Here is a 27,379-nt window from a genome sequence, read left to right on the forward strand (position 1 = left end):
GCCTACCAGCGACTCCACCGAGGCAGGACCCAGGGAGACGACTCCTACACCTGGACTGAGCTAACGACCTAACCTCTAGGTTAGACCGGGGCCAACATTTACTTCCCGTCCGACGGAAGGCGTGATCAGACAAATCTCGTCTCGAAAAATGCCACCGGGACCGTCTGAATGATAAGCCTCAAGCAACTCTACATTACATATTTGACCTCAAATCAAAAGTTTCCAACCCAAATTTACCAGATTTCTAGCTTTCTTTGAAATAACCCCAACATCCAAGCTGGAAACCTCAAAACGACCGAAAAAAAATATAAGCAGAGTTATACCCAATTTCGTAAAATTAAAAGTGACTTTCTCCAAAATTTGTGGATTTAATTCCCATTCAAACGATGAACACCGCCTACTGAGTTTTTTATGATTCTAATAAAATAATTTCAATAAATTTCATCAAAATTTTATATAAGTTTTATGTTTCAGCAAAATGTTTTCATCCTTAAAAATATAATAGTGTTCATCGTTTGAATGGGAATTAAATCCACAAATTTTGGAGAAAGTCACTTTTTATTTTACGAAATTGGGTATATCTCTGCTTATATTGAACCAAAATTGATACTTTTTTATGGAAATTGTTCAGAAAACTGTTCTCTACAATGTGATTGATTCGAAAATGTTTTAAAATATTTGAGTGTTGTATGGCAGAGGATTGAAAAAATAATGTTGGGAACCTTTTGGGTAATAAATAGCCTTTAAATGAAATACTCTAAGTTTACCAGTTGTACAAAGAAAAGATTTTTTTTCGGTCGTTTTGAGGTTTCCAGCTTGGATGTTGGGGTTATTTCAAAGAAAGCTAGGAATCTGGTAAATTTGGGTTGGAAACTTTTGATTTGAGGTCAAATATGTAATGTAGAGTTGCTTGAGGCTTATCATAAGAAATTTGATGGATATGAACATGAACCCATCGATTTCTATCCACTTTTCTGAAGAAAAATCCTATAAAATCGAAAAAAATATCTTCAAAAAAAAGTTGCTCTAGACCCCCCGACGAAATATTTCGCCGGACCCCGCAAAATGTCGAGAAGAGCACTTCTTTCATGGTGCCAAATATCAGAAAGGCCGAATTTTTTATCTTAATGTTCCTGGAAAAATACACCGTGAAGTGTTTATGTTGTAAAATATTCAGATATTTTTTTTTATTTAAACATAACTGTCATCTAAAGGAACTTTTGGTCATCAGAGTTGATCAAAATTATATTTCCACTGTCCATTACAAAACAGTGCAGCGTTTGGATTTTTTTTCAGTTATGACCATTTTGCGAATCATATCAGCACAGACGTATAAATAATTTTGAAGTTTCAAGCTTTCTTCACAAAAAAGTATTTGTGTTAAATGTGAATATGTGAAACAAATTAACCCAAAGTGTTCTTACAGGTTCTTAAACAGTAAAACAGCTTGATTTTGGAATGTTAAAGAAAAGTGTTTGAGTACAGTTCAGACTCAATTATTCGAAGACCTCGAAAAAAATATCAGTTCGGACGATCGAATCTTTGGATTATCGAAACACGATAATTTTATATCTTTTTTTATTATTGTTGAGCCCCTTAACTACTTTAAGGTAGTCATTCACTCTTGGGGCAATAACTGTCAATGGTGGTTCTGAATTCAGGGTACAGAAATAGTAAATTGAAATGAAGAAAAATAATTATGATACGTAAAATGCTTTTATAAACAACACAAAGAAAACTATTTTTTGGTTGAAACACTCTGAATCATGATTTGAATGATTTTTTAAACAAACATGGCTGCCAAATGGCCGACCGGGAATGATACCTTTCAGAGCCTTAATGTGATTAAAAAAAATTTAAATCCTAGATGGCGGCCAAAATAATTGTTATGAAACAATGCGAGAATGTATTTGGTAATTTTTAAGGCAAACAGCCATTCAAATTTGACTAAAATGGGGCGCAGAACTTGAATTCTACCTTTAACATCAAATTTGAGTTCTGCGATCCCATTTTAGTCAAATTTTAATGGTTGTTTGCCTTAAATAATACCAAATACATTTTCTCGATATGTCATCACCGCTCGACAATAAATGTTTCGTTAATTTTTTTTGACGATTGCTATAAATAATCATTTTTTTGCGTTTTTCGTAAAAAATAATGTTGGAAATGTGTTTTATAAAAGTTTCTGTAAAATTGAACTTTTCGATTGCACATTTTATTTCACAATAAAAAGTGATGTCGACAATTTTTTTGAGTGATATAAATATCTATTTTTCCGAAAAAAAAACGCATTTAAAGAAACGTTGCTTTAAAAATGCGGAATAAATGGTTCCCTGAACATATGAAAAAATAAAAAAAATTAAATAACGGATGTTGGGATTTTTTTCTTTGAAAAGATAATTTTAAAAATCGACAAAAACAGTGTGCTTCAATTCTTTACTGCATAGTTCTCATCGCCGAAGACATCATATCGATCTGAAAATTCCTCCAAAAGATACATGTTTCTGAATATTTACGTACGATTTTAAAGGTTAAAGCCAAAAAAGATACCCTAATTGGATTTTTTATCGAATCTTTTGCAACATAAATGTTAATACATTGTTTCAGATATTTATTATTTATTCAGATTATAAGAGCTAGTTATTTTTTATGATGATAGAATGAAATTGCGCGGCATACCAATTACAAAAAAAAATGATCTACACGGTTCTCTAAACTTTACTTAAATAAACGCAACAATTAGTTATTTTAAGGTAATAGTGTACATGGCAGATTCTAAAAATGTTAGCATTAGTTCAAGGAACAAAATACAGCCCAGACTCGATTGTCCGAAGGCCTCGGAAAAATTTCACTTCAAATAATCAAATCATCAAATAATCGAGTCATGAAAATAACATTTTTCTTGCCTTATTTTTGGTTGTTGAGCTTGAATATGACCCCAAACATGCTCTTAAGTGATTTAGCATTTTTTAATCAAAGATGGCGGCCAAAATGATTCAATTATCCGTAGACCCATACAAACCATTGGATAATCGAATTTCGGGTAATCGAATTTCGTAAAATCGAACTTCGGATAATCAAGTCTTGACTGTGATACAAAATATTCAATGTAAACAAATAGTTTTCAATTTTGTAGAACTTTCATCTGCTGAATTAACGATGTAAATTTTAGAAATTTGAAAATACGTTTAAAAACGAAGCAACGTTCCTGCGTTTATAATCATATTTAGCACACAAAATGCGATTAAAGAAATTTCTTTTGAGTATTTGTGAATTGACAGAGTAGAAGAATTCTTAAAGATATTTTATACATTTATCTGAAACTTTGAAGATCGGAGCCGAAATCATATTTCTTCCAAGCTGAACGCTTTTCTATATTTACAGCACCTCTTTGGGAGCCCTCTCCAAAGCATCCACTCAGTAAATCTTTTTCCTTTCCCGGAACTGTCAATGAAATTTGCTCTGATTCAAGCTCAACGAAGCGTGGCCGAGACAAGAACGGCACTCTGGCACGGGGTCGGGTATTTGTACTGTATCAAAAAAAGGCAATAAACACGACCTTGTTTCCGAGCCCAGGGAGTTGGAAGGGGGAGGGTGCAGGGCTCTCAGGTTACAGGGTCAGGATTTTGGGGCCAGACAGACCGAAAACTCACCTGAACGCCACCCACGCCGATCACAAACAGCAGCTGGCTCATGAAGAGGGACGCCAGCAGACTGAGCAGGGCCGTGCCGGCCAGCGATTTCAGGTCGGAAAATAGGCTGTGAATGAATGAAACAGGGGGGAAATAGAGCAGAAATGACACGATTAGACGCGGTGTTGCCATTGGCAATTGGATGCTTTTGATGGTGATGTTAAGAAGTAAAACTCAATATAAATAAAAATTAATACATAAATTTTTTTTTATAAATTAAATTTTTAGATAGGATTTTTAGTTTGCCTAGAATGATATCTCTAAAAACCCTGAAACTAGGGGAAATTCTCGTATGTTTGGCAGGTTAAGCACTCGCTCCTAACTCCATCCAATTTGCTGATTTTCACTATTTAAACAACTAATTTTGCAAAACTTTTGATAGAAACTTGCTTGCTTACTTCTCATTGAGCTATTTATCACTCGATTTCAGTTGAAAACGCTATTAATTAGGTTTAATTGAATGTCAAAGTTCTGACCTGCCAACATTAGAGGCACGCTGGAATTAGATGCTGTTCCCCTAATTCCCCGTAAATGAAACTTTGCCAACTTTGTCAACAGAAACACGCCTGCAAAGAGCCAGGGTTTCGTAATTCAATTCCAACTTTCGTCACGTAATTGCACCCCAAAACCACTCGACGCAGCACTGCAACGTGCACTTAAAGACAGAGGAAGCGATCTGAATAACTATAATCTTCTTCGCTGCTTCTATCAAAGTCTTCCCCGTGAAATGCAATAAAGGCAACTTGACACCACCTCCCCCATCTTCGCCAAGAGTTTGTGTGCAAGTGTTCAAGCAAACAAACATTTGCACGAAATTGCATTCCATTGCCGAAGTGCATTTTGGCGAAACTGTGACACTTTAGCTTCATCTTCTGCGTGAAATGTTGCTTTCGGAAGGGTGTTAAATGGCTGAAATTTGTGTCAAATTGAGGGTATTTTTGAATTTATCGTTTTCTTGCATAACAAATTTTATTTAATTGAATTTTTCTTACAGTCTCAAACAGATTTGTTTAAAATCTACAAAAAACAAAAAACAAAAAACAAAAAACAAAAAACAAAAAACAAAAAACAAAAAACAAAAAACAAAAAACAAAAAACAAAAAACAAAAAACAAAAAACAAAAAACAAAAAACAAAAAACAAAAAACAAAAAACAAAAAACAAAAAACAAAAAAACAAAAAACAAAAAACAAAAAACAAAAAACAAAAAACAAAAAACAAAAAACAAAAAACAAAAAACAAAAAACAAAAAACAAAAAACAAAAAACAAAAAACAAAAAACAAAAAACAAAAAACAAAAAACAAAAAACAAAAAACAAAAAACAAAAAACAAAAAACAAAAAACAAAAAACAAAAAACAAAAAACAAAAAACAAAAAACAAAAAACAAAAAACAAAAAACAAAAAACAAAAAACAAAAAACAAAAAACAAAAAACAAAAAACAAAAAACAAAAAACAAAAAACAAAAAACAAAAAACAAAAAACAAAAAACAAAAAACAAAAAACAAAAAACAAAAAACAAAAAACAAAAAACAAAAAACAAAAAACAAAAAACAAAAAACAAAAAACAAAAAACAAAAAACAAAAAACAAAAAACAAAAAACAAAAAACAAAAAACAAAAAACAAAAAACAAAAAACAAAAAACAAAAAACAAAAAACAAAAAACAAAAAACAAAAAACAAAAAACAAAAAACAAAAAACAAAAAACAAAAAACAAAAAACAAAAAACAAAAAACAAAAAACAAAAAACAAAAAACAAAAAACAAAAAACAAAAAGCAATTCCAGCTCAAATCAGGAATTTTTCTGGTACTCTTGTACCCAACCCTCTCCGATTTCAATGAAGCTGTTATCCTTGGCATTCGCATTCGCATTCGCATTCGCATTCGCATGGAGATGGTGATCTTAGCGGGTTGCAGACTGGATTTCGTCATGTATATGTGATGATTGTCCAACCCAGGTTGCTAAGAAATTGATTAAAGGGAATTAAAACCAATTCTACTCGAACAGAACAGGCAGCACCATGAGAGCCATCCATTGCCGGCCGCTCCCATCTCCACCATTCACCGGGGCAGGAATAAGGATTAGGATTAGGATTAGAAAAAGGTAGCGAAACCGCAGGCTCTTTTTCCCAACCCTATTGTGGAACTCAATCAAATTGACCGTTTGACCAAACTTGATTGAATTTAAACAACAGGGCTGCGCAAGCATCGCGTGGAGTTGGTAGTTGTGAAGGGTGAAGGTCTGGGAGTCGCCCAAGCAAGCGATATGACCAATGGCATAAATGATTTTAACTGGTAAAATATTAATCTCAAGGCATGCAATCGGATGCTGCTGTCGAGAAAATTCTTGTTTAGTTAATTTTAAAATTTAAATTTTTAATGTTTTGAAGAGTTATTCTCAAGGCACGCAATCGGATGCTGCTGTTGAGATAGTTCGCGTTTAAATGTATATATTATTTGCATATTAAATGGTTTCTGATTTTATTCGCAAGCTAAGCCATCGGAAGCGGCTGTTGAGGCAACTGCATTATAATTATTTTTGATATTTATTTACTGAAGGGTCCTATTTTAGACAGCCGGCTGTGGAAAAACAGGACCAAAAATATCATTTTTCAACTACTCAAAATATGTATTAGCGTTACGATAGAAATGACACTCGAGGAAGGGAGGATTGATTTTTTTTTTCATTTGTGTGAAAACTATTATCAAAGACGCAAAAAAAGATAGAAAAAAAGGTGCGCGACAGACTCAAACAATTACACGATACAAAAAATAAATGAAAATAATGTAAATAACCGGCGCAATAGAACAAAGAGTATAAAAATACCGATTTGAGTTTTATTTCTAAGAGAAAGAGAGAGAGAGAGAGAGAGAGAGAGAGAGATCAAGGGGCCAAATCAGGTACCTCTTCGTTTGATGCAACGCAAGATATCGAATCCAAATGAATACAATAACTTTGTTTATACATTTTGCATAAAAATTTACAAATACGAAAAAAGACAGCTCAATAGATATTTCTTTAAATATTCCGTTCAATGCTAAACTACTTTTACCGCTTTTACTCAATCACATATCTGTGTCAATAAGTTTTAAAAGTCTGTCAAGTATAAGTGTCAGGCAACACAGCACGCGCTGACGTTTGTGATGTTTTGTTTTTATCTCTCTCTATCTCTTTCTCATCATTGCAAACAAAATTATCAACACAATTTGGACCAAGTGCGATGATTACGAAGTGAATAATAAAAGAGTTAAATAAAACCCAAAGATTTTCTAATTGGAAAACTCTCACCGGATTGTCTGCTTCATCCAATTGCAAAATTGCAGCATGCAAAATGATGCGTTTTCCAACGTGCTGCAAAATGATGCATCGCCATCAAATTCTGCACTCCAGACCACATCAAATTTAGTTTTTCCTTGCAACTGTTGGCACATTTTTTCCTTTTCACCACATTCTCTTTCTTTCCTACACTGAATGCGCTGAGCAACATTTCTTTCACGAGCTATTCTGATTTTGACTTTTGATGAAGCACTTCTCTTTCGCACTAAACATCGCACCAATTTCAGAAGAAAACATCGCAGCCGGAGGGCGTAGCTCTAGCGTTGCAGTAGAGCATTGAGCGAAACTGAAAAATGGCTTTTTTCCTTCAATCGACGATTTTTTCACGTCACCTTCACTCCCAGGTGCAATGCCCCACACTTAGTCACTACAATTCACGAAAATAATGACGAAAACACTAAAGAAGCCGTGCCACAAAACAAAAATTTGAGGACCAAACGAGATCGCGTGCACTCGCGTCGCTGGCCGGGTTGCCAATCCCTCAATGAAGCTGTTATCCTTGGCCAAAGACAAACTTATGGGAAATTGGACAAGCTTTCTGGTAAAAATATTTACGAGACTGAAAAATCAAGTCTGTCATATAGAAATTGCCAAAAACCACTAAAAAACCTATTTTTTCAACATTTTTATTTTTAAAGCTGCTGTATCTTCACAAGGATTGGACATAGGATAATGGTCAATATGGAAACTTTTATGTAAAATTGTCTGGGGAATCGATTCCCTTTATCGGTTTTAGAAAATTTTGACGTTTAGACCACTTTTCAAAGAAAACAATTTTAGTAAATGATTTTTGTATTTTTTTAGGAGAGTCATAAAATCCTGCATTTTTCGTGAGTCTTTTTGTCACATTTTAGGCTATTTTCACAAAAAAATTTGAACGAAATTGTGACATCACCTTAAAATTTAACTTTTAAACTTAAAAATTGAAAAATCGCGTAGAACTGGCGTGCATTTTCTTTCAGTGTACTTTTTTCAAAAAGCTCGTCTAATTTCCTACAAGTTTGTCTTTGACCACTTTTTGATACGATGCAACGGCTTCGAGATACAGCAATATTTAAAATACAAAATACAAAAATATTTAAAACCCTTACGCCCTTCTCAAATTGCTGGAATTGCTCAAAAAACAAAAAACAAAAAAAAGAAAATTTAATTTTTTACATTATCCGAGTAGAAGTAATTTTTCTGAGCAAACAAATATTTAAATACAGCATCATTCCAATCACGAATGTGCTGAAATGTGGCTGTTCGCGTTAATATAGCTTTGTTTTCCAGGAAACTAGTTTAATCCAGCGGTTCATTAGTGGAATCTCTGAACTAATTCATGCAAACTATTTGAAGCAAACATCTCGTTGGAGCTTCATCAATTCTGTTTATTTGCTGATAGCGATTCCCCTTAAAACTCAATCAATGTCATGTTTTCATCATTACCTGATTGAAACTGATGGTAGGATGGTACGTGACTACCGCCCTAAACCTCCCATGACCAGCGAATCGCAGTGCACAGTGATATCGGTTTCCAAGAACATGTTTTCAAAATCGGTCCACTGAAAGCAAACGATAACCACCCAGTCAACCAGTCACGTATTTGCACTCACGAATCCCATCATCAAGGTTGCAAGAAGTGTTCATCACATTTCGACTTGTGTTCATCCACTCTCTCTTTGGGTGGCTTTACAGCCCAAGTTCCCAGAATGCAGTTATGATTCCGACCAGAGAGAGAGAGAGCTCTACAGTTGGTGCTTCTCCTTATCAATCTTCACAGCTGTCAGTGAGGAAGGGGGTTTGCCAGCTGCTACCGCAGAGGAGTCGATTGTGGTTTGGAAGTAAAGGACTTTTGGGTGCTGAATTGTTGAAATTTGTTAGCTCTTGCGGTTTTTTTGGAGAAATGATTTTGGATGCTGAGTTGGAGCTCGCAACCATGAGTTGGTACAGTTGAAGTTGAGCAAAACAACAATTCGACTGGATAACAGCAGTTTCAGTATCAAAGGATCTACGATTTGGATCACTCTTTATCTGGACGTGTCTTGGCGTAATGAGGCTGTTTTGTTAGATTTGAGAGTCTCAGCATAATAAATTCAAATATTTACTGCCACCATCTTCACTGCTTTGATAAAATCGATTCAAAAATTACGGTGAAAACTTGTGAGGTGGCATGATGATGAAGTCAGAAAGTTAATATTGAAAATATCTTAAAACAACTTAATGTTCTTTCATATTAAATACCACGCAACTGAAGGGTAACACTGTGGTTCAGATCGTCTCCAAATTACCCCTTCAAGCTAAAAACACTTAAAAATGATAACTTGACGATAATTTTGATTGAAGCAATCAACTTTGCGTTCTAATTGAAAAATACAAATATTTTACAAAGTTTTTGTCCCTCGGCTCTGGCCGGGGTCGTGGGGGGGGGGGGGGGGGGTGCTGTAGGCAAAAAAATAGATATTGAAATAACAAGCCATAGTATCAAGAATTGCATGGAAAAAGTGTTTTAAAATGCATTTTGCACTAGTTCATTTGTTTTGCAATCATTAGTTTTCAAAAAATTAAAGATTTGACGAAAACAAAAATTTAAGTAAAAAAAAACGTTTTGCAATATTTCGTAGATAAAAATTTTGCGAATATTTTCAAAAATTTAAACATGCTTAAAAAGACTCTAAATGCAGAGGAATGCAGTTTTAATAGATTTAAACTGATTTCACTTGAGTTTCCATTGATATTTTAAAGTGTTTTGAAAAAAAATTGCCCCCTGATTTTTCAGGTCAACTTTGAAAGGGAGGGAGGGGGGGGGGGGGTTGCGGAAACAAAAACTGCAAATAAAATTTGTACCAGCCTTATTTAAAAAATGAAAAAGCTGAAGTTTTCTAAAATTTCAATATAGAAACCTCAAAGGCGAAGGATTTTTGGGTGGACTCTATTGGTCAACCAATCAATTGAAAATCATTTTTAGGGTCCTACAAACATATCCTGTGAAGATAACGATAGAAAAATAAAATCTGCTCCTTGGAGGATGGGATTAATTTGAATAGTTTTTTTTTAAATTCTATGTTTTATGCTGAATTTTTAGAAAATTAAGAATTTTCTCAAAAACATGCATATCTTTTCCTCCAAGGAGAAGATATTATTTTGCAATCGTAATCGTTTGGAGCGTACCACAGCTTCCGAAACCCCCCCCCCCCTCCCTCCCGAATGCATTACGTAATAGAAGAACGTTCCCTTATACCTACAATGTTTGTAGGACCCCCAAAATGGCTTTCCATTGATTAGTTGACCAATTTAGTCAACCAATTCTTCCCCTTCCAGGTATTTATACTGAAATAAAAAACCCCAAAAAAATTCACAAAAAATCAAAGAATACATTCTTACACTTTTCCTCATTATTTCGAAGGTATTTTTTCGAAAGATCAATTACTTGTATTTTTTTTCATCAAAAATATCGTTAAATTTTATTTTTAAGGATTTTTTGGTTGTAGGGGTTATATGGAGGGGGACTAGTAATCCATTAAATCTGGAGGGTAACATTACATCACTCCGGAGCTTTGGTGTCTTCAGAAGAGTTGTTGCAAATGGGAAGGGGCAACTTTTGGCTTGGTTGAAAATCTGGGTGGTTCACGATTTGGGTGTTTTAATATAACCAAACTTTTCAGAAATACTTTTGGGTTTTTTTTTCTCTTCTAGAAAGTTGCTGAGTATGTAAATTCAAGCACTCAAAAAATTGTTTTTAAAACGTAGCAATTCAAGGTCTAGTTTTAGAGAAGCTAAAATATCTACTGAGCAAATTTAGATTTCTAAAAACGTTCGTAATTGAAAAATTAAGTAAAAGGGCAATTTTTGATTTTCGTGAGGGTGATCCCACTTTTCTCATGATAATTTGACATTTTCATACTAAGATATCTCAAATTAAAAAAAAAATAACCTTGAATTTTTTTCAGCGATTCTAGTGTTAGATTTTCTTATTGGAATGCAACTTTTGGCTTGGGTTAAAATTAGGGTGGTTCGCGATTCGGGTGTTCCAATACTACCTAACTTCCCAGGAATACTTTTGGTTTTTTTTCTATTCTATTAAGTTGTTGAGCCAAGTTTCAAAATCGCTGTAACTTATTACTCTTAATTCTAATTTTGTTCAAAAAAGATAATACAGTCCAGACTCGATTATTCGAAGGCCTCGGAATAATTTCACTTTAGATAATCGAATCACGAAAAAAACTTTTTTTTCGTTGTCTTATTTTTGTTTGTTGTGCTTAAGTATGACCCATAAACTACACTAACATATTTTAAAATTTTATAATCCAAGATGGCGGCCAAACTGGCGGTGATGATCTATTGAAAAAAATGCATTATATAACTACACTCAACCCCCGTTGGCTGGTAATTTTTTTCGTATGACACTTTTTTGTTTGTACCCCGTTGTTTGAACTGTCACGTTCTACACGGCGCTTACGCACACTATCAAAACAAACGTTTGGTAGTGTGTGTGAACTCCGTGTAAAATGGGTGTCAAACTAAAAAGTAACCCCGTATTTTTGACAACAGTTGGTGTCAAACCATCGGGTATGAGTGTATTAAGGCAACCAAATATTCTAGTTTGACTAAAATGGGGTCGCAGAACTGTTAATGTTAAAAATAAGAAAATAAAAATTTATGGAAAACAATTGTTTGGTCATAATTTGATTATCCGAAGTCCCATACAAACCTTCGGATAATCGAACTTCGGATAATCTAGACTACGGATAATCGAGTCTGGACTGTTTTTGTTTGTTTGTTAGAGTTCTAAAAATGTTAAGAACATTACTTTTCCCTAAAACTCAACCCTGAATTGCCACGTTCAAAAAACATATTTTTGAGTGTAAACTCTGGTGCTATTGACAAGTCGTAGAGGGCGTAGAGTGTGAGACAAAATTTTTGGTGTCTTTGACAAAATTACTTGAATAGGCATGCTCAACAACTTTCCAGAGTATAACAAAAATCCAAAAAATATTCCTGGAAACAAAGATTTTTTAAAACACTCTAATCGTGAACCACCCTTACATTCAACCAAGCCAAACGTTGTTATTTCCATTGGCAAAAACTTTTTTGAATTCAAAACTTCACGGGAACCTCTCCCTCTAAGCCCTTGAAGTTTGTAGAGGAAAATCGTCAATAGAGAAAAGCAACTTTTTCAGTTTTTAATTGGTTGAGGGCGCACGGCACACACAAAAACGTCTTCTTTAAATCTCTTATAACTCGTCAAGGTTGACTCGGTTCGTTTTGCGATCTTTGACAAAGTTGTTTGTCATAAAATTTAACATTTTACATCTCACACTTGACAATGATCCAACACATTTAACGCCATCTTTTAAAGAAATTTTGATATTTTTGCTTTTCCCTATACATTTTTGCGGTTTTTCTCATACAAATTTCAAATATAAAAAGTGACCCTTCAACCTTAACCGATTTTGCACAGTTACTTATTTTTACCTAAAGAATCGAACCAGGGGGTATCCCTTAAGATTAAAAAAAATATTTTTTTGTCACCCTAATGCACATCAAGGTTTCGAATTTGTAAATTGAGGTAATTTTTGTTTGTTCTGTTGCTTTTCAACCAAGATTAATGACAAATCGTCAGCTGTGTGCTATCTTGTGACATAGACCATTTTGGTCAAAAATGAGTTAATGATGACGTTTTGCTATACTTAACAAACACTACAAGATGCTTTAACCAGATTTTGGAAACTCGCTTCCGTTTCCCGGATATCGCAATACACACTTGTGACATAGACCAATTTATCATCAAAATGATCGTGCACACTTGTGACACGTCATGCATGTTGTTGGAAAATGTGGAAATTTTTTCTTGTTTTTTCACAAATTTATGTTGATACAAACTTTCTAACGCAATGCAATCTTGTGTTTTCGAAAATATACTGATTAAGTCAGTTAAACTATTGATTTAAGCCTATTTTAGTTTGTATGGAAATTCTGTGCACACTTGTGACACGTAGTACAATTTTACTTTCGAAACACACTTGTGACACGTGCTTTTCAGATTTTTGTTCACATAATTTACTGTATCTTTTAACTGGTGTAACCAAATTAGTTGAAACTTGGAGCGTTTGTTAAGCGATAGTATACGAACCGATTGCTTCAAAAAGTTTGGCTCTATCATTCATAATATTGAAATTATTTACCAACAAACTTTAAAAATCGATTTTCTCGAAGAGTACTAAATGGTAGTTGTCACAAGATAGCACACAACTGACGAAATATTGAAATAAAATGAGTAAAGCACCTTTGTGAAAGTTATAAAATTAAAAAGTGTTTATAAACCAAAAGAGGAGTTAACATTTTTCAAGAAAACGTTGATGTAAAATTTTGACCCTTATAAATATCATTTCAAACCAACTTTCCCTTTTAAATGCTAACACTAACTATGAAAAAAATAAGGTCAAAATCTGTCCGTTCCGCGTCCGTTTTGGTTGTTTAGCTCTGAATAAATGAACAGTTTTAGAGCCAACCAACTGCCACGCCGGACCGAGGCACAGAACCACCCACCTGTACGTGATGAAGGCAAACGCCAGCCCGACCAGGCTGACGGAGCTGCCGAGGACGACGCCCAGCGCTATCAGGCCCCCCTGGGAGCCCCACGTGCCACTCAGCGAGCCGTACGTAACGTTCGCGGACGGCGGAAAGCCGTGGATATGTCCAGTGTACAGCGTTTCCATGATATGTACCGGTTATTGTTGTTGCTCTTGTTGCTTTTGTTGATTCTGTCGGTTTTTGTTGTTGATCTGAAAAGGAAAGCAGGGAGAAAAAACGAGATAATGAATGACAAATTGGATGATTGTTGTTTTTGTTGATGCAACGGCATGGTCGAAGGGAGAGAGTGGGGGAGAGTAATGCCATTGTTGGATGTAAAATGCAGCCGAATAGGGTTAAGCTTTTTGTTTGTTTTACAATACACAACGTTGAGACTTGAAATATGTTTTTATTGGACAGCCATGCATAATTTAGCACAATGAAAATGAAAACAGATTACAAATTACAAAAAAACAAGGGGGGGGGGGGGGGTTCAGGATCAAGAGTAGCCTTAGATCACAGTTTTTCTGCGGAGGTTTAAAAAAAATCAACTGAAAAATGAATTAATGTACTCATTTTAGTGCGCCGTGTTAGGGTGATATTAACAATGGCATTTTCGTCGATTTTCGCAAAAAAAAACTTTTTTCAAAAAATCATAACTCCCCGCCATTTCAACCGATTTTAGCTGTCTTTTAATTACAAAAAAATGGTACGCAATAACTTATTGTTAATATATTTGTAAAATTGACTTAATCTAACAAAATCATGTTGAATTTTCAAAGCTTTCTCTTTACAAAAAAGTTTAAATAGTTTCAAAGTATTAATACAAAAACAAAATCACAAATTATTATTTTCTCGAAAATATTCAAATTTTTATAATTCGCATTATAGGTATCAAATGCTTTGAAATGTTGCATGCATTTTAATTGTTTGAGAGTATTATATTTATTATAGTTCCAAAGTATAAATGCTAAAAAAAATCATAAATGCAAAAAAAAGTGTGGACAATCGCCATACCACCCCCCCCCTCCCCCCTAAAGTGTCCACGTGGTTTATGGATGGTCCCTATAGAGTTTTTTGCATAGATAACAAATTTTCAAAAAATACCGTATTTTTTTTAAAAAACAGTTTTTTTTTATAATTTGCGAACGATTTGAATTCTTATCTGCATGTTCACTGTTTTAGAGTTTTTTTTTGAATGAAATACCCAAATTTTCACAAATACCGTATTATTTTAAAGTATTCATATTTTCATAATTTGCAATATGGATATCAAAAAAATACGGAATTTTATGAAAATTTTAGTATTTCATTAAAAAAAACTCTAAAACAGTAAAAATGCATGCAAAATTTTAAATCGTTCTGTACCAATATTGCAAATTATAATTTTTTTAGTATTTTCAAAAAAACTACGGTATTTTGTAAAAATTTTAGTATTTCATTCAAAAAACTTTTAAACAGTGAAAAAGCATACCAAATTTCATTTCGATTGATACCCATGTTGCAAATTATGAAAATTTGAGAATTTTTAAAAAATTCAGTATTTTGTGATTTTCAGTATTTATGCTTTGAAACTTACTACAGTCCAGACTCGATTATCCGAAGGCGTCTGAAAAATTTCACTTTGGATAATCGAATCACGAATAAAATATTTTTTTCTTTGTCTTATTTTTGATTGTCGAGCTTTAGTATGACCCCCCTAAACTACTCTAAAGTGATTAAGAATTTTAAAAGTTGCATTTATTCATTTTTATGGCAATGAACCATTCAAACTTGACTAAAACGGGATCGATTATCCGAAGCCTTTGGATAATCGAACTTCTGATAATCGAAACTTTGGGTAATTGAGGCTTCGGATAATCGAGTCTGGACTGTACACAGCAAAAAATCCACTTTTGTGAGCAAAAGCATGTAATATTGTATGAGAAAACGTGTACACAAAAAGCATGTGCCGAAGAAAAAAAATCAGGTCTGCTCACCCCAAAAATAACTTCAATCCGGCGAGAGACATATTCAGGTTACCAAGTCCGTGCCCCAACCTACTCGGCTATCTCGCCGCTATGTTTATAATTGGATCTTCACCGATGTAGCTGTAGGTTAAAACATTACATCCAATCCAGAGGTCGTGAGTTCGATTCTCGTACCGGGATGATGAAGTTTTAGGTTCTCCATACATCATATGCTGTTAACACGGTATACGACGTACGGAAAACCTACTGTTACATTGGCATTGATCCGACCATTTTCATAGCAGCGAGATAGCCATGTGGGTTGGGGCGCGGACTTGTTAACCTGAATATGACGATTTTACCATCGTATTTTATTCTGTGTAGGAATCCTGCAATAGAGACCTCCAAATGGTTATCATGCGAATGTTTTCGTTGAAATGAAGAGAAAAAAGTTCTTTTTTTTTGCAATTCCATCGTGAAACTACTTACTTTTCCTGTCATTCTTGAACAACGAAATAGCCTACTTTTCTGCACCAAAAATAACAGAATCGAATAGCAACACTTTTCAAAATAAATGCTGAAAAGTTCTACTTTTCAGCACTGAAATGGGTGCTGAAAAGTTGAACTTTTCAGCACTTGTTTCGAAAAGTAACACTTTTCAACATTTTTTTGATTTAAACGATTTATTGACAAAATACATGAAAATTTGACTTAAAATTTCACTCAATGGGTGTTTTTCGTAATTGCAAAAAATGTTGTATGGAACTCGTTGCAAAACTTGATTTTTTCAGCACTTTTCGTATTTATCCAACTCGGTGAACCTCGTTGGATAAATGTACGACTCGTGCTGAAAAAATCCTCTTTTTGCAACTTGTTGCATAAACTACTATTTCCAACTTTATTTTAATTAACAATACATTATTACATATTGATATAAAAAATTAAAGAATGACATGAAATTCACAGGAAAAATATTCATATCTTCAGTATCGTGACATTGGCACGACACTGACACGATAATAAAAAGAAAAACCCCCTTGAGAAATAGACCCAAACCACATGACCCACAAAAAAATCCTTTCTCGGTGAAAAAGTTCTCCATCGTTTGTGCGCATCTTTACGCTGGAAGAACTCTCTTTTTTGGATGCAATCAAAACTGCAAGTTTAAGGTGTAACTTTTCCCTCAGGTCCTTAACCTGATTTGAGCAGGGTGAACCTTTCCAAAGAGCATCAAGGCAAAAAGGTAACAATGTGCTGCTGCAACTTGTGAAGTTAGCCTTCGTTTGAAAAGTATGAAACGATGATGCCATCACGCGGCTTGAAATACCGGTGCGGGCAAATTTTGCTGTTTTTTGGCGCTGGAATGATTGTAGAAGAAAGTTCTATGAATTTCAATGGTGGCTGCCATTGAAAAAGGACATTCCATTCATCTGTGTTGGTACGTATTAGGGTGAGTTGTTCACTTCAGAAAGATGAACAGAATTTCCGGTGGTTGAATTTTCTTTTAAGGAATAATGTTTCGACGGTACCTAATAGAATTGAAAGACTGTGAAACATAATTAAAACATGAAACTTCTCAGTAAAAAATATGTAAATCTTACAACTTTTCCAATTACACATGCCGACAATTTCATCGAAAACAATTTCATTACTCTTATCCACTCGTCTTTATGTGCAAGTCCAGTAAAGAGTTCTTTTTTTTCTTTTGAAAACTACTCCCTGAAAGGAACATCGTTTTTTCCCCCTGAAACAAGTGTCGAGATATGAATATTCATGGGGCTTGCTCGTTTTGCATTTTCTTTACTCATTGAGAGCTCTACTTGGGACAGATGAGCCTGGACAGCCTTTTTTATGTCACTAGTCCGGAAAGATATCTGGATATCTTGGACATGGAAAAGAGTCAAGTGATGTAAGTGTCAAACTATTAATAGAATTGGCTGAAAGTTACTGTGATTTTTACACAGTTAATAAGAGAAATAAATTATAATGGACTGTATGATAAAATTAAGATCTTTTTTTTATTCTACGAGCTAACATTTCAAGTGATGTAAAATATTTTCAAAGACAAGACACAAATTTCCCCTCCATTCGCCAGCTGATCCCTCGCCGTGTGCTGCTCATTAGCCTGTCCCATTTTGAGGTCATGTCGAGGAATTTCAGATGCTCACTTCTTAAATGATAGATTATGATGTTAGGAACAATGTTTTCTTTGACAAGAAAAAATAATAAAATACTTTCTCGCACCCCCTAGTCGATTTACTAAAAAAAGTCACTTTTTTGAACAAATTTTCTAAAATCGCTTGGAATCAATACAAAAACTGTTTCGATCAGGTGTGTATTATCTTCAAACGATAGGTTTTTGTCCATAGATTAAGATGCACTATCAATATTGGACCAAAATTTAAGTTTTTGGACTCTCCCAGGCGGATTTGTGTCGAAAAAATCGCATTTTTTCGAAACTTTTTTCAGAAATGTTCATTTAATTTAGGGTAGCCTATTTTTCCTAGTAAAACCAATACATGCAGCTTATAGGAAATTTCATGGCGAACATTTTTCCCTATGAGAAAATCCAATTTTGACACTCCAGAGCCGAGATATTTGAGTTTTAGTGAGGAAAAAAGTGCCAATTTTCAAAATTTCTCAGAATTCAGAAGCAAGGCCTACTAATAACACGATGTAGCAAGCATATGTCTCAAAGGTCAGGGTATGCTTTTTTATAGTAATTTTGGCTTTTGAATCCGAATCTGAAATCAAATTTCGTGTAAACAGTGATGTTTTGGAGCTACACCCTTTTGGAATGTTATTTGCATGTTTAAGAGGCAGTTTTTGTAAATATTGATCGGTTTGTTCTAGAGGTCGTATCGAGGTGCTCCGATTTGGATGAAACTTTCAGCGTTTGTTTGTCTATACATGAGATGAACTCATGCCAAATATGAGCCCTCTACGACAAAGAGAAGTGGGGTAAAACGGGCATTGAAGTTTGAATTTTCCGAGGATTTCGAATATGACAAAAGTGAGACTAAAAAGTGCCGCTATGGATGCCTACAGGACAATAACTAACGTTGTAAAATGTTTGTTATAGAAAAATCGAAAAACTATGAGAAAAACTGCGATTGGCCAAAAAGTTATTACCGTAGGCTTATAGTCCATGAAATTCCCTAACTTTTGGACTAAAAGAGTATGGGTGTTGCTGGCTGTTGCAAAAAGATATTGAGGTTTAAAAAAAAACCATTTTTAACAGTAATTTGCAAAAGCTATGAGAAAATGTTAAACCAACCCTGGATGTCTATGGCTCATTTTGAAGTGCTTCAAAAGACCTTTCGAATGCATCTAAGAGAGTTGGAATTGATGAAGTTTTACGGAAATGCGAGCAATTTTAAGATTTTTTATGTTTTTGGACCTCAAATTTCAATGCCCGTTTTACCCCACTTCCCTTTGTCTTAGAGGGCTCATATTTGGCATGAGTTCATCTCATGTATAGACAAACAAACGCTGAAAGTTTCATCCAAATCGAAGCACCCTGATACGACCTCTAGAACAAACCGAGCAATATTTACAAAAACTGCTTCTTAAACACGCAAATAACATTCCAAAAGGGTGTAGCTCCAAAACATCACTGTTTACACGAAATTTGATTTCAGATTCGGATTCAGCGGCCAAAATTACTATAAAAAAGCATACCCTGACCTTTGAGACATATGCTTGCTACATCGTGTTATTAGTAGGCCTTGCTTCTGAATTCTGAGAAATTTTGAAAATTTGCACTTTTTTCCTCACTAAAACTCAAATATCTCGGCTCTGGAGTGTCAAAATTGGATTTTCTCATAGGGAAAAATGTTCGCCATGAAATTTCCTATAAGCTGCATGTATTGGTTTTACTAGGAAAAATAGGCTACCCTAAATTAAATGAACATTTCTGAAAAAAGTTTCGAAAAAATGCGATTTTTTCGACACAAATCCGCTTGGGAGAGTCCAAAAACCTGAATTTTGGTCCAATATTGATAGTGCATCTTAATCTATGGACAAAAACCTATCGTTTGAAGATAATACACACCTGATCGAAACAGTTTTTGTATTGATTCCAAGCGATTTTAGAAAATTTGTTCAAAAAAGTGACTTTTTTCAGTAAATCGACTAGGGGGTGCGAGAAAGTATTTTATTATTTTTTCTTGTCAAAGAAAACATTGTTCCTAACATCATAATCTATCATTTAAGAAGTGAGCATCTGAAATTCCTCGACATGACCTCAAAATGGGACAGGCTACTGCTCATGCATAAGTTAAGCATGTTTATCATCTCCCAGACGGGGCCCCGCAACCAGCCCTTTGCTTGTTGTTATGAGAAGCTTCTGAAAGTTCACTAATGCAAAATTATAGCCATCACACGTACCACAGCACACTTTCTCCGGAAAGACTTCACAACACGTGTGTCACACGAGACTCGCAAAGTTTCCAACAAAAACTTACACACACACGAGGGAAACCTCACAATTTTTATTCTCAGTTCGGAGGAAAGTTTTCCCCTCGCTGCTCAAACTTGCTCACACGTGGCAGCATCAAAGTTATGGTCTCGCCGGGTCCGCAAAAAATAATCATAATTTCCCAAAGTTGCTCCCTGTCCAAGATAGTGGTGGTTTATAAATTTTGCGGGCGAGTTTTTTTTTTCTTTCTTCCTTCTTCTGGTTGTGCGAGTTCGTCTCTTGAAAAGATTTATGCTCGCGCGCGCAAATCTTGGTCTTGGGTGACGGAAGAGTTATGGCACTTGATGGCTCGCTACTTGCCGAGGGGTAATGGTGTGTAAATTATGTGTGCTTTATGGCTGTGAATGGGTGGCTTTATTTCGGTTTCGGAAATGGTTTAACAAATAAAACAAATTTCTTTGCTAAACTGATCATAAAACTACATCGAAATAGATGCAAAACATGAAGAATTTCATTAAAAACTTCTTAATAACCCAAGAAATATCCATTTCGTAATCCTCTTGCCCGATAACAATGAAGCATTTTCAAAATATCAAGAAAATCAACTTTTGTTCAACATACAGCAATTCCCCACGAAAACAGCATGGTAAAAAACAAAAGTGCTCGGATCGGGCTAATTTTTTTTCTGTGGGTTACCTGGCTGAAATAATCAGACCAGTATTTTTTTGTTTGACCATTAGGGTGACCTACGCCGTGTTAGGGTGGTCTGAAAAATGGCCATTTCCGTCGATTTTCGCAAAAACCACCTTTTTTTCGAAAAATCATAACTCCTCGCCATTTAAACCGATTTCAATTGTCTTATACGCAAATAAAAGGTGATAAGTTGGCCTTTCAAAAAAAATAAGAAACCAAATCGAAAATGGCTTAATTGGTTGAAAACTCGAGCATCCCATGCCAATAACATTACTCATTCGATTTTGAAAGGATTAAATTACTGAATTGTTAAATCATTAGCTTGGAATAAATAATGTCTTTCCCCATTCAAATTCTAATAAAAGATGTTCATAGCTTGTCTTCGCACTAGGATGCCCAGAAAAAATGACCCCCTGCTCCACAAGCGGAAAGTGGTTTTTTGGGTTGTTTTAAGCATCTGTGCAAATTTTGAGCGAAATTGGTTGAGATTAACCCATTGATACTCGAGCCTAAAGTTGGTGAAAAAAATGTTTTTCATACAAAAATGACTTTTTTAAATCGCTAATAACTTTTCAGGATCGAGTTTTACAGCTTTGGTATGTTCTTCAAAGTTGTAGAGCATAAAATTTTCAATAAGAATCTCACTTTTGGAAATATTTGGATGGAAGCAGCGCTCCGTGTAAAAAAACCGTATGAAACTTTGGTTTTCCATACATTTTTTCGAATTTGTCCATACAAACTTCACCTCCGAGTGGATAAATGTTGACCGATTTGGCTCATATTTGTCCCAGAGTTCTAAAATAGCTCAAGGAACAAAATTCAGCATGTGGAGTGAGGTTTTGAAAAAAAGTCCCACATTCTGGGCACCCAATTAGTACACCCATACAATTCAGCCCTGTAAAGGAAGGAAGAAATAAAATTTTCTATTATAATCAAATTAAACTAATTGGAATTTATTAAACACAGTTCTTCAATTGTTATAAGGAATAAACAGAGTTTTTCGATTGTAACAAGTCAGTTTTCCATTTTTTGTAAAATTTCTGCATAAAACAGTCATCAAAAACATGTTATTTTTTATATTTTTGTGGCAAAATTGGTGCACTATTCAAATGTTAATAATATTATACACATTTTGCTTTAAAAAATTTTAGCCAAAAAGATAATTCACTAGTAACAAAAAGTTTCACTAATTAATACAAAGGAATGTACAGTGCTACAAATTACATATGAACGCATGTTAACTTTATGCACTGAAATATTCATTCAGAAAATTACACTACTTTACAACAATTGCGACCTTGATACGACAATTACAATTTTTGAAGAGAGAGTTGGCTTATAATCAGAAAAAATACACAAAAAATTATAAAAAAGCATCGTGTCTGAAATATGATCATTTGAGGTTTTTATTGAAAAAAATAAAATATTTAAATGGATTTTGAATCAATTTTATTTATTATTTATGTTTTTTTTCAAAGATTAAAATTTTTCCAAAAAAATATAACTCTGGAATCAGATTTTGCACCAACCTTGAAATTAGCATTTATCAATAAAAGCTTTATTCCAAAAATACCTTACTCTCAAAAAATTTGTATAATTTTTGTTATTGTAATATGAGAGCAATTCTCTACGAAATCGGTCTTTTTCTTCAATTTTAATTTTTGTATTTTTTAATCCGGCTGAAACTTTTTTGGTGCTTTCGATATGCCCAAAGAAGCCATTTTGCATCATTAGTTTGTCCATATAATTTTCCATACAAATTTGGCAGCTGTCCATACAAAAATGGTACATGAAAATTCAAAAATCTGTATCTTTTGAAGGAATGTTTTGATCGATTTGGTGTCTTCGGCAAAGTTGTAGGTATGGATACGGACTACACTGGAAAAAAATTATACACGGTAAAAAAATTTGGTGATTTTTTTATTAAACTTTTTATCACTAACACTTGATTTGCAAAAAAATGCTATTTTTAATTTGTTTTTTATTTTTTGATATGTTTTAGAGGACATAAAATGCCAACTTTTCAGAAATTTCCAGGTTGTGCAAAAAAAAATTAAGCTAGTTATAAATTTTTGAATCAATACTAACTTTTACAAAAAATCAAAAAATGGGTCGCAAAATTTTTCAACTTCATTTTTCGATGTAAAATCAAATTTGCAATCAAAAAGTACTCCAGTGAAATTTTGATAAAGTGCACCATTTTCAGGTTAAATCCATATTTAGGTGACTTTTTTGAAAATAGTCGCTGTTTTTCATATTTTAAAATTAGTGCACATGTTTGCCCACTTTTGAAAAAAAATATTTTTGAAAAGCTGAGAAAATTCTCTATATTTTGCTTCTTCGGACTTTGTTGATACGACCTTTAGTTGCTGAGATATTGCAATGCAAAGGTTTGAAAACAGGAAAATTGATGTTTTCTAAGTCTCACCCAAACAGCCCACTATTTTTCAATGTCGATATCTCAGCAACTAATGGTCCGATTTTCAATGTTAATATATGAAACATATGTAAAATTTTCCAATCTCTTCGAAAACAATATTTTTAAAATTTTCAAATCAAGACTAACATTTTAAAAGGGCGTAATATTGAATGTTAAGCCCTTTCGAAAAATGAAGTTGAAAAATTTTTGCGACCCATTTTTCGATTTTTTGGAAAAGTTAGTATTGATTCAAAAATTCATAACTCGCTTAATGAGTTTTTGCACAACCTGGAAATTTCTGAAAAGTTGGCATTTTATGTCCTCTAAAACATATCAAAAAATAAAAAAAATTAAAAATAGTGTTTTTTTGCAAATCAAGTTTTAGTGATAAAAAGTTAAAAAAAAACACCAAATTTTTTTACCGTGCATAATTTTTTTCAGTGTAGTCCGTATCCATACCTACAACTTTGCCGAAGACACCAAATCGATCAAAAAATTCCTTCAAAAGATACAGATTTTTGAATTTTCATACATCATTTTTGTATGGACAGCTGACAAATTTTTATGGAAAATTATATGGACAAACTAATGATGCAAAATGGCTTCTTTGGGCATACCGAAGGCACCAAAAAAGTTTCAGCCGGATTAAAAAATACAAAAAAAATCGAATGACCGAAATCCTAGAGAACTGCTCATGAGCATCAAATTATCGGGCATTTTTCAAACATTTCGAAAACAATATTAAAAAAAATACTCAATACATGACAATAGAAATAATTAAATTTTTTGAAAAAATAGAATGCTATCTAAAACGTTTTGAATTTTTATTTTTTTACAATTTGGATATCAAATGATGGGTAATTTCTCATGAATTTCGAATGTAATAATACATTTTTGAATATACTCAGCATATTCAAAAGATTACTCATCTTCGAAAAAGTTTTTTTTTTCATTTTGTAAAGTAGGTACAAAACAAATAGTTTTGTGAAATGATTACTTTCAAAATTTGTGAGAAATCCCCGATCACTTATTATTCATATTGCACTTACGTAATGTAGGGTCTTAAAAAAAATATTACTTTCGAAAGGTGTGAAAAATTCCCGGGGTCACTTAAATTTTATCTGCATTCTGATAAGTAATAAATCGATGGAAAAAGCGTTTTTAACTTTTTTTTAAATCATTTCTCGATACATACAAATCGACGGTGTCGTGCTAACTTCTCGCACATGCCATTTCGACGTTCTGAAAAAAAACGCCTTTTATTGTTTGACTTGACTAAACAAACAATGTAGCACGGAATGTAACAATAACAACAGAACTTTACAATATAATTCTTAATTGGATACTTTTATTACGCACAGCAAAAAATCCGATGGTAAAATCGCATGCAAAAGCAAGCACATCACCTCAAACCGTCAAAATAAACAATTAATATTACACACTGCATGTACATTTTTTGCAAACACAAAAAAAATTGCAACCGACGAGATTCGAACCCAGCACCAACAGTAAGGATTGGCGCCTTAGCCCACTCGGCCATCAGACCGATGAAAAGCTGTAAGGATAAACGCATATTTGAGCTTGACATTTCGGTCAAGTAGGTTTCCCATACTGATGTGCTACATATTTCAGGGTGTAAAATCACATAAAATTGCATAAAAATAATGCAATATTTATTTTACACCCAGGTCATTTACACGCAGCTGGGTTACTACTTTTGTGTGCCTTCTATGAATCTAAAATTCTAAACAACAACTGGAAACAATTTGATTAATGCTTTCGCTTGAAATTTCCCACTTCCCGCAAGCATTAACTACTTTCCCAGTATCAACCGAGGACCAATCAAAACACCCACTCGCAAAGTGGAAAGCACAACGTATGGCTCTCCCTCATGATTCATGTTGAATATTGTTACCGTACGCGTTCGGTATGTAATTCCATCGTCCCTCCAAGGTTAAACACTAGAAGCCAACTGGCCAAACCCTTTCTAGCTACCCAGGGTCACATTCCTAAATGGCAAACGGTTCCCACAGGGTCGGAGCGTTACCGACAAAAACGCAGCAAAAAAACAACGAAAGGAGAAAAGAATCGACTTGAACAAAGCGTTGTTTTTCCTCCTCCGGTGGGAAAAATGGATTGTGTTACAGCTTTATGCTTTTTTTTGTTGCTACGTTTTTCTCCAAGCCTGTAGCTCCTTTGGCTTTCCACCCCAACCGTTCGGTGATAATTTCATGGTGAGCAACCGATTACTGCATAGAGAGGGGAACATTGCACCAGACATTGGGTTGGCTTTCTAGCTCTATAGTCGTTCGAGATTGGAAAGAACGCTTTGTGCTCCAATTCAAAACAGTGAAGTTTGTGGCCAGTAAAAAAGGATTTTTTTAGAAGAGATTTTGACAGAATCGCATTGAACTACGATTTTTTTAAATTGATGCTCGAATTTGTCTTTTGGCTTTCAAATTTTATATCTTTTTATTTGAATTGTTATTTGTCTTATTGCAGTAAACGCAAAAAAAATAAACAGTAAAAATGTGAAGGTTGGCTCTGATGACAAAAACGACAACAAGCGCCATTCCCCAAGGCAATTTTCGGTTGTACGGTTTGTATGTTTCTTTGCAGATATTTTTTGTCATCCAATCCTTGGAATAGCACTTAAATATCCAAAAAGATGTTTTTGAGCAATTATTTGAGACTATGGACTGTGATTTTATTTGATTCTTTTACTATTTATAAAGAAGACATACTTTTTGCGTCAGTGCGTCCATACAAGTCTCCAATACAAAAAGGGATCTACAATATAAAAAGATAATTTTATCATTTAAAAAATATTTACCTTGAGAACCGTTTGTCAAAGCGATTTGATGTATTTTGCAAAGTTATAAGTAAGGCGTCCAATTTTTCCGGATTTTGAATTTCCCAGGAAATGAATCCCATAGAATCCCGGGATGTTTTTGAAATCATCATGAAGCCCATGGTCAATACATTTTATTAGTTATAAAGCATTTTTGATACCATTGAATTCACTAATTGATAATCAAGACTATAATTTGAACAGGCCAGCAGTTTTAAGATAGCTTAAAAACATTGAAAATTGGATATTTGTATGTAGTTTCTTATGCTCAGAATTAAAATCAACCACAATTATTTATTAAGTGTGATTAATATGATGAAATTTTTATATAAATCAATTTAATCATGAAATGGTAACACAGAAAATTAAATGTCTAGTGAATTTATTTATATATTTTAAAAATAATTTTAGAATCTAGTGTATTTATAAAAAATATATTATCAATTTATTTATTACCTTCACCGCCCGCTGGGAGAAACCGAGACTATAGTCTGAGTAGGGGCAGTAGATTTTTCAGCATTGAATTTGAAAATCCAATTTTGTTGTTTTGTTCCTTTTTTAACTAAAATCAATCAAAAACATAAAAACATTATGCCAAAAAAAAAAAGAAAGAATTCAACAGCTGTCCCAGTTTATAACACTTGTTTTGATTCGTACCAGAAAACTTTTAAAATGTGAACATTTATTTCAAATTTAGAAACATTCGTATACGAAAATTTAATACCCAATCTTAAAAAATAGATAAAATTCCACAGAAAATATTCAGTCTGATTTTCCAAAATGAATATTTTTTCAATTCATGGAAGAATAAGAAAAAATCCCTTGGGTTAGAAATTGTTTGGTTTTGGAAAATTCCCGGGAATTATTTCCCAGGAAATCCTGGGAAAGATGCACTATTCGTAAGTTGTTTTGCTTAGGACTTCTCAGAAAAATAATACAATCTATAAAAAATACACAATTTATTAAATCGATTTTTTGCATAATAAAAATAATTACGTAAAATAACCTTATCTGAAAATCCATGTTTTCAGATATGTTTTAGATGACAATGAATTCGATCTTTTAAGCTTTGGCACAAGTTGGTCAAATTTCAGTTGACAGTGTTGCCAAATCATTCGAAAAAATCACAAATTTCATTAACTTTGGTATGAAAATCGATAATGAATGAAAATAAATATAAAAAATAACAATATTTCCAAATAAGCCATAACATTTGATGCGTCGTAAATTAGCCTTTTCAAGTGGCAGAATTTATTTGAGCTTTTTAAAGATATATCTATTTAAAAGATCGTAAAATGTCAAGATGTTTTCACTTTTATTCCTTGGAATCGGAGGCACAGTTGCTGAGTTATCGTCAATCTCCTTCGACTCTTTTTCATAGGCTGTAGCTCAGAAACCATGGCATTGTTGCAGTCTTCAATGTCTTTGAAGCTAATTTATAGGAAGGTATCAGCAAATTATCTGAT

General features: G+C 33.7%; 1 protein-coding gene across 1 annotated transcript in view; it reads right to left on the reverse strand.

The window, feature by feature from the left end:
• LOC120413692 (latrophilin-like protein LAT-2) overlaps window positions 1–27,379 on the reverse strand; it is a 151,306-nt gene that overhangs the window by 57,668 nt on the left and 66,259 nt on the right. Inside the window, exons 3-4 of the mRNA XM_039574620.2 lie at window positions 13,558–13,793; window positions 3,654–3,759 (exon numbers count right to left, since the gene is read on the reverse strand). Coding sequence (XP_039430554.1) covers window positions 3,654–3,759; window positions 13,558–13,727 — 276 coding nt within the window. The 5' untranslated portion in view covers window positions 13,728–13,793. The remainder of the gene's footprint in view (window positions 1–3,653; window positions 3,760–13,557; window positions 13,794–27,379) is intronic.

The sequence above is a fragment of the Culex pipiens genome, chromosome 3 (genome assembly GCF_016801865.2).
Source record: "Culex pipiens pallens isolate TS chromosome 3, TS_CPP_V2, whole genome shotgun sequence".
NCBI lineage: Eukaryota > Metazoa > Arthropoda > Insecta > Diptera > Culicidae > Culex > Culex pipiens.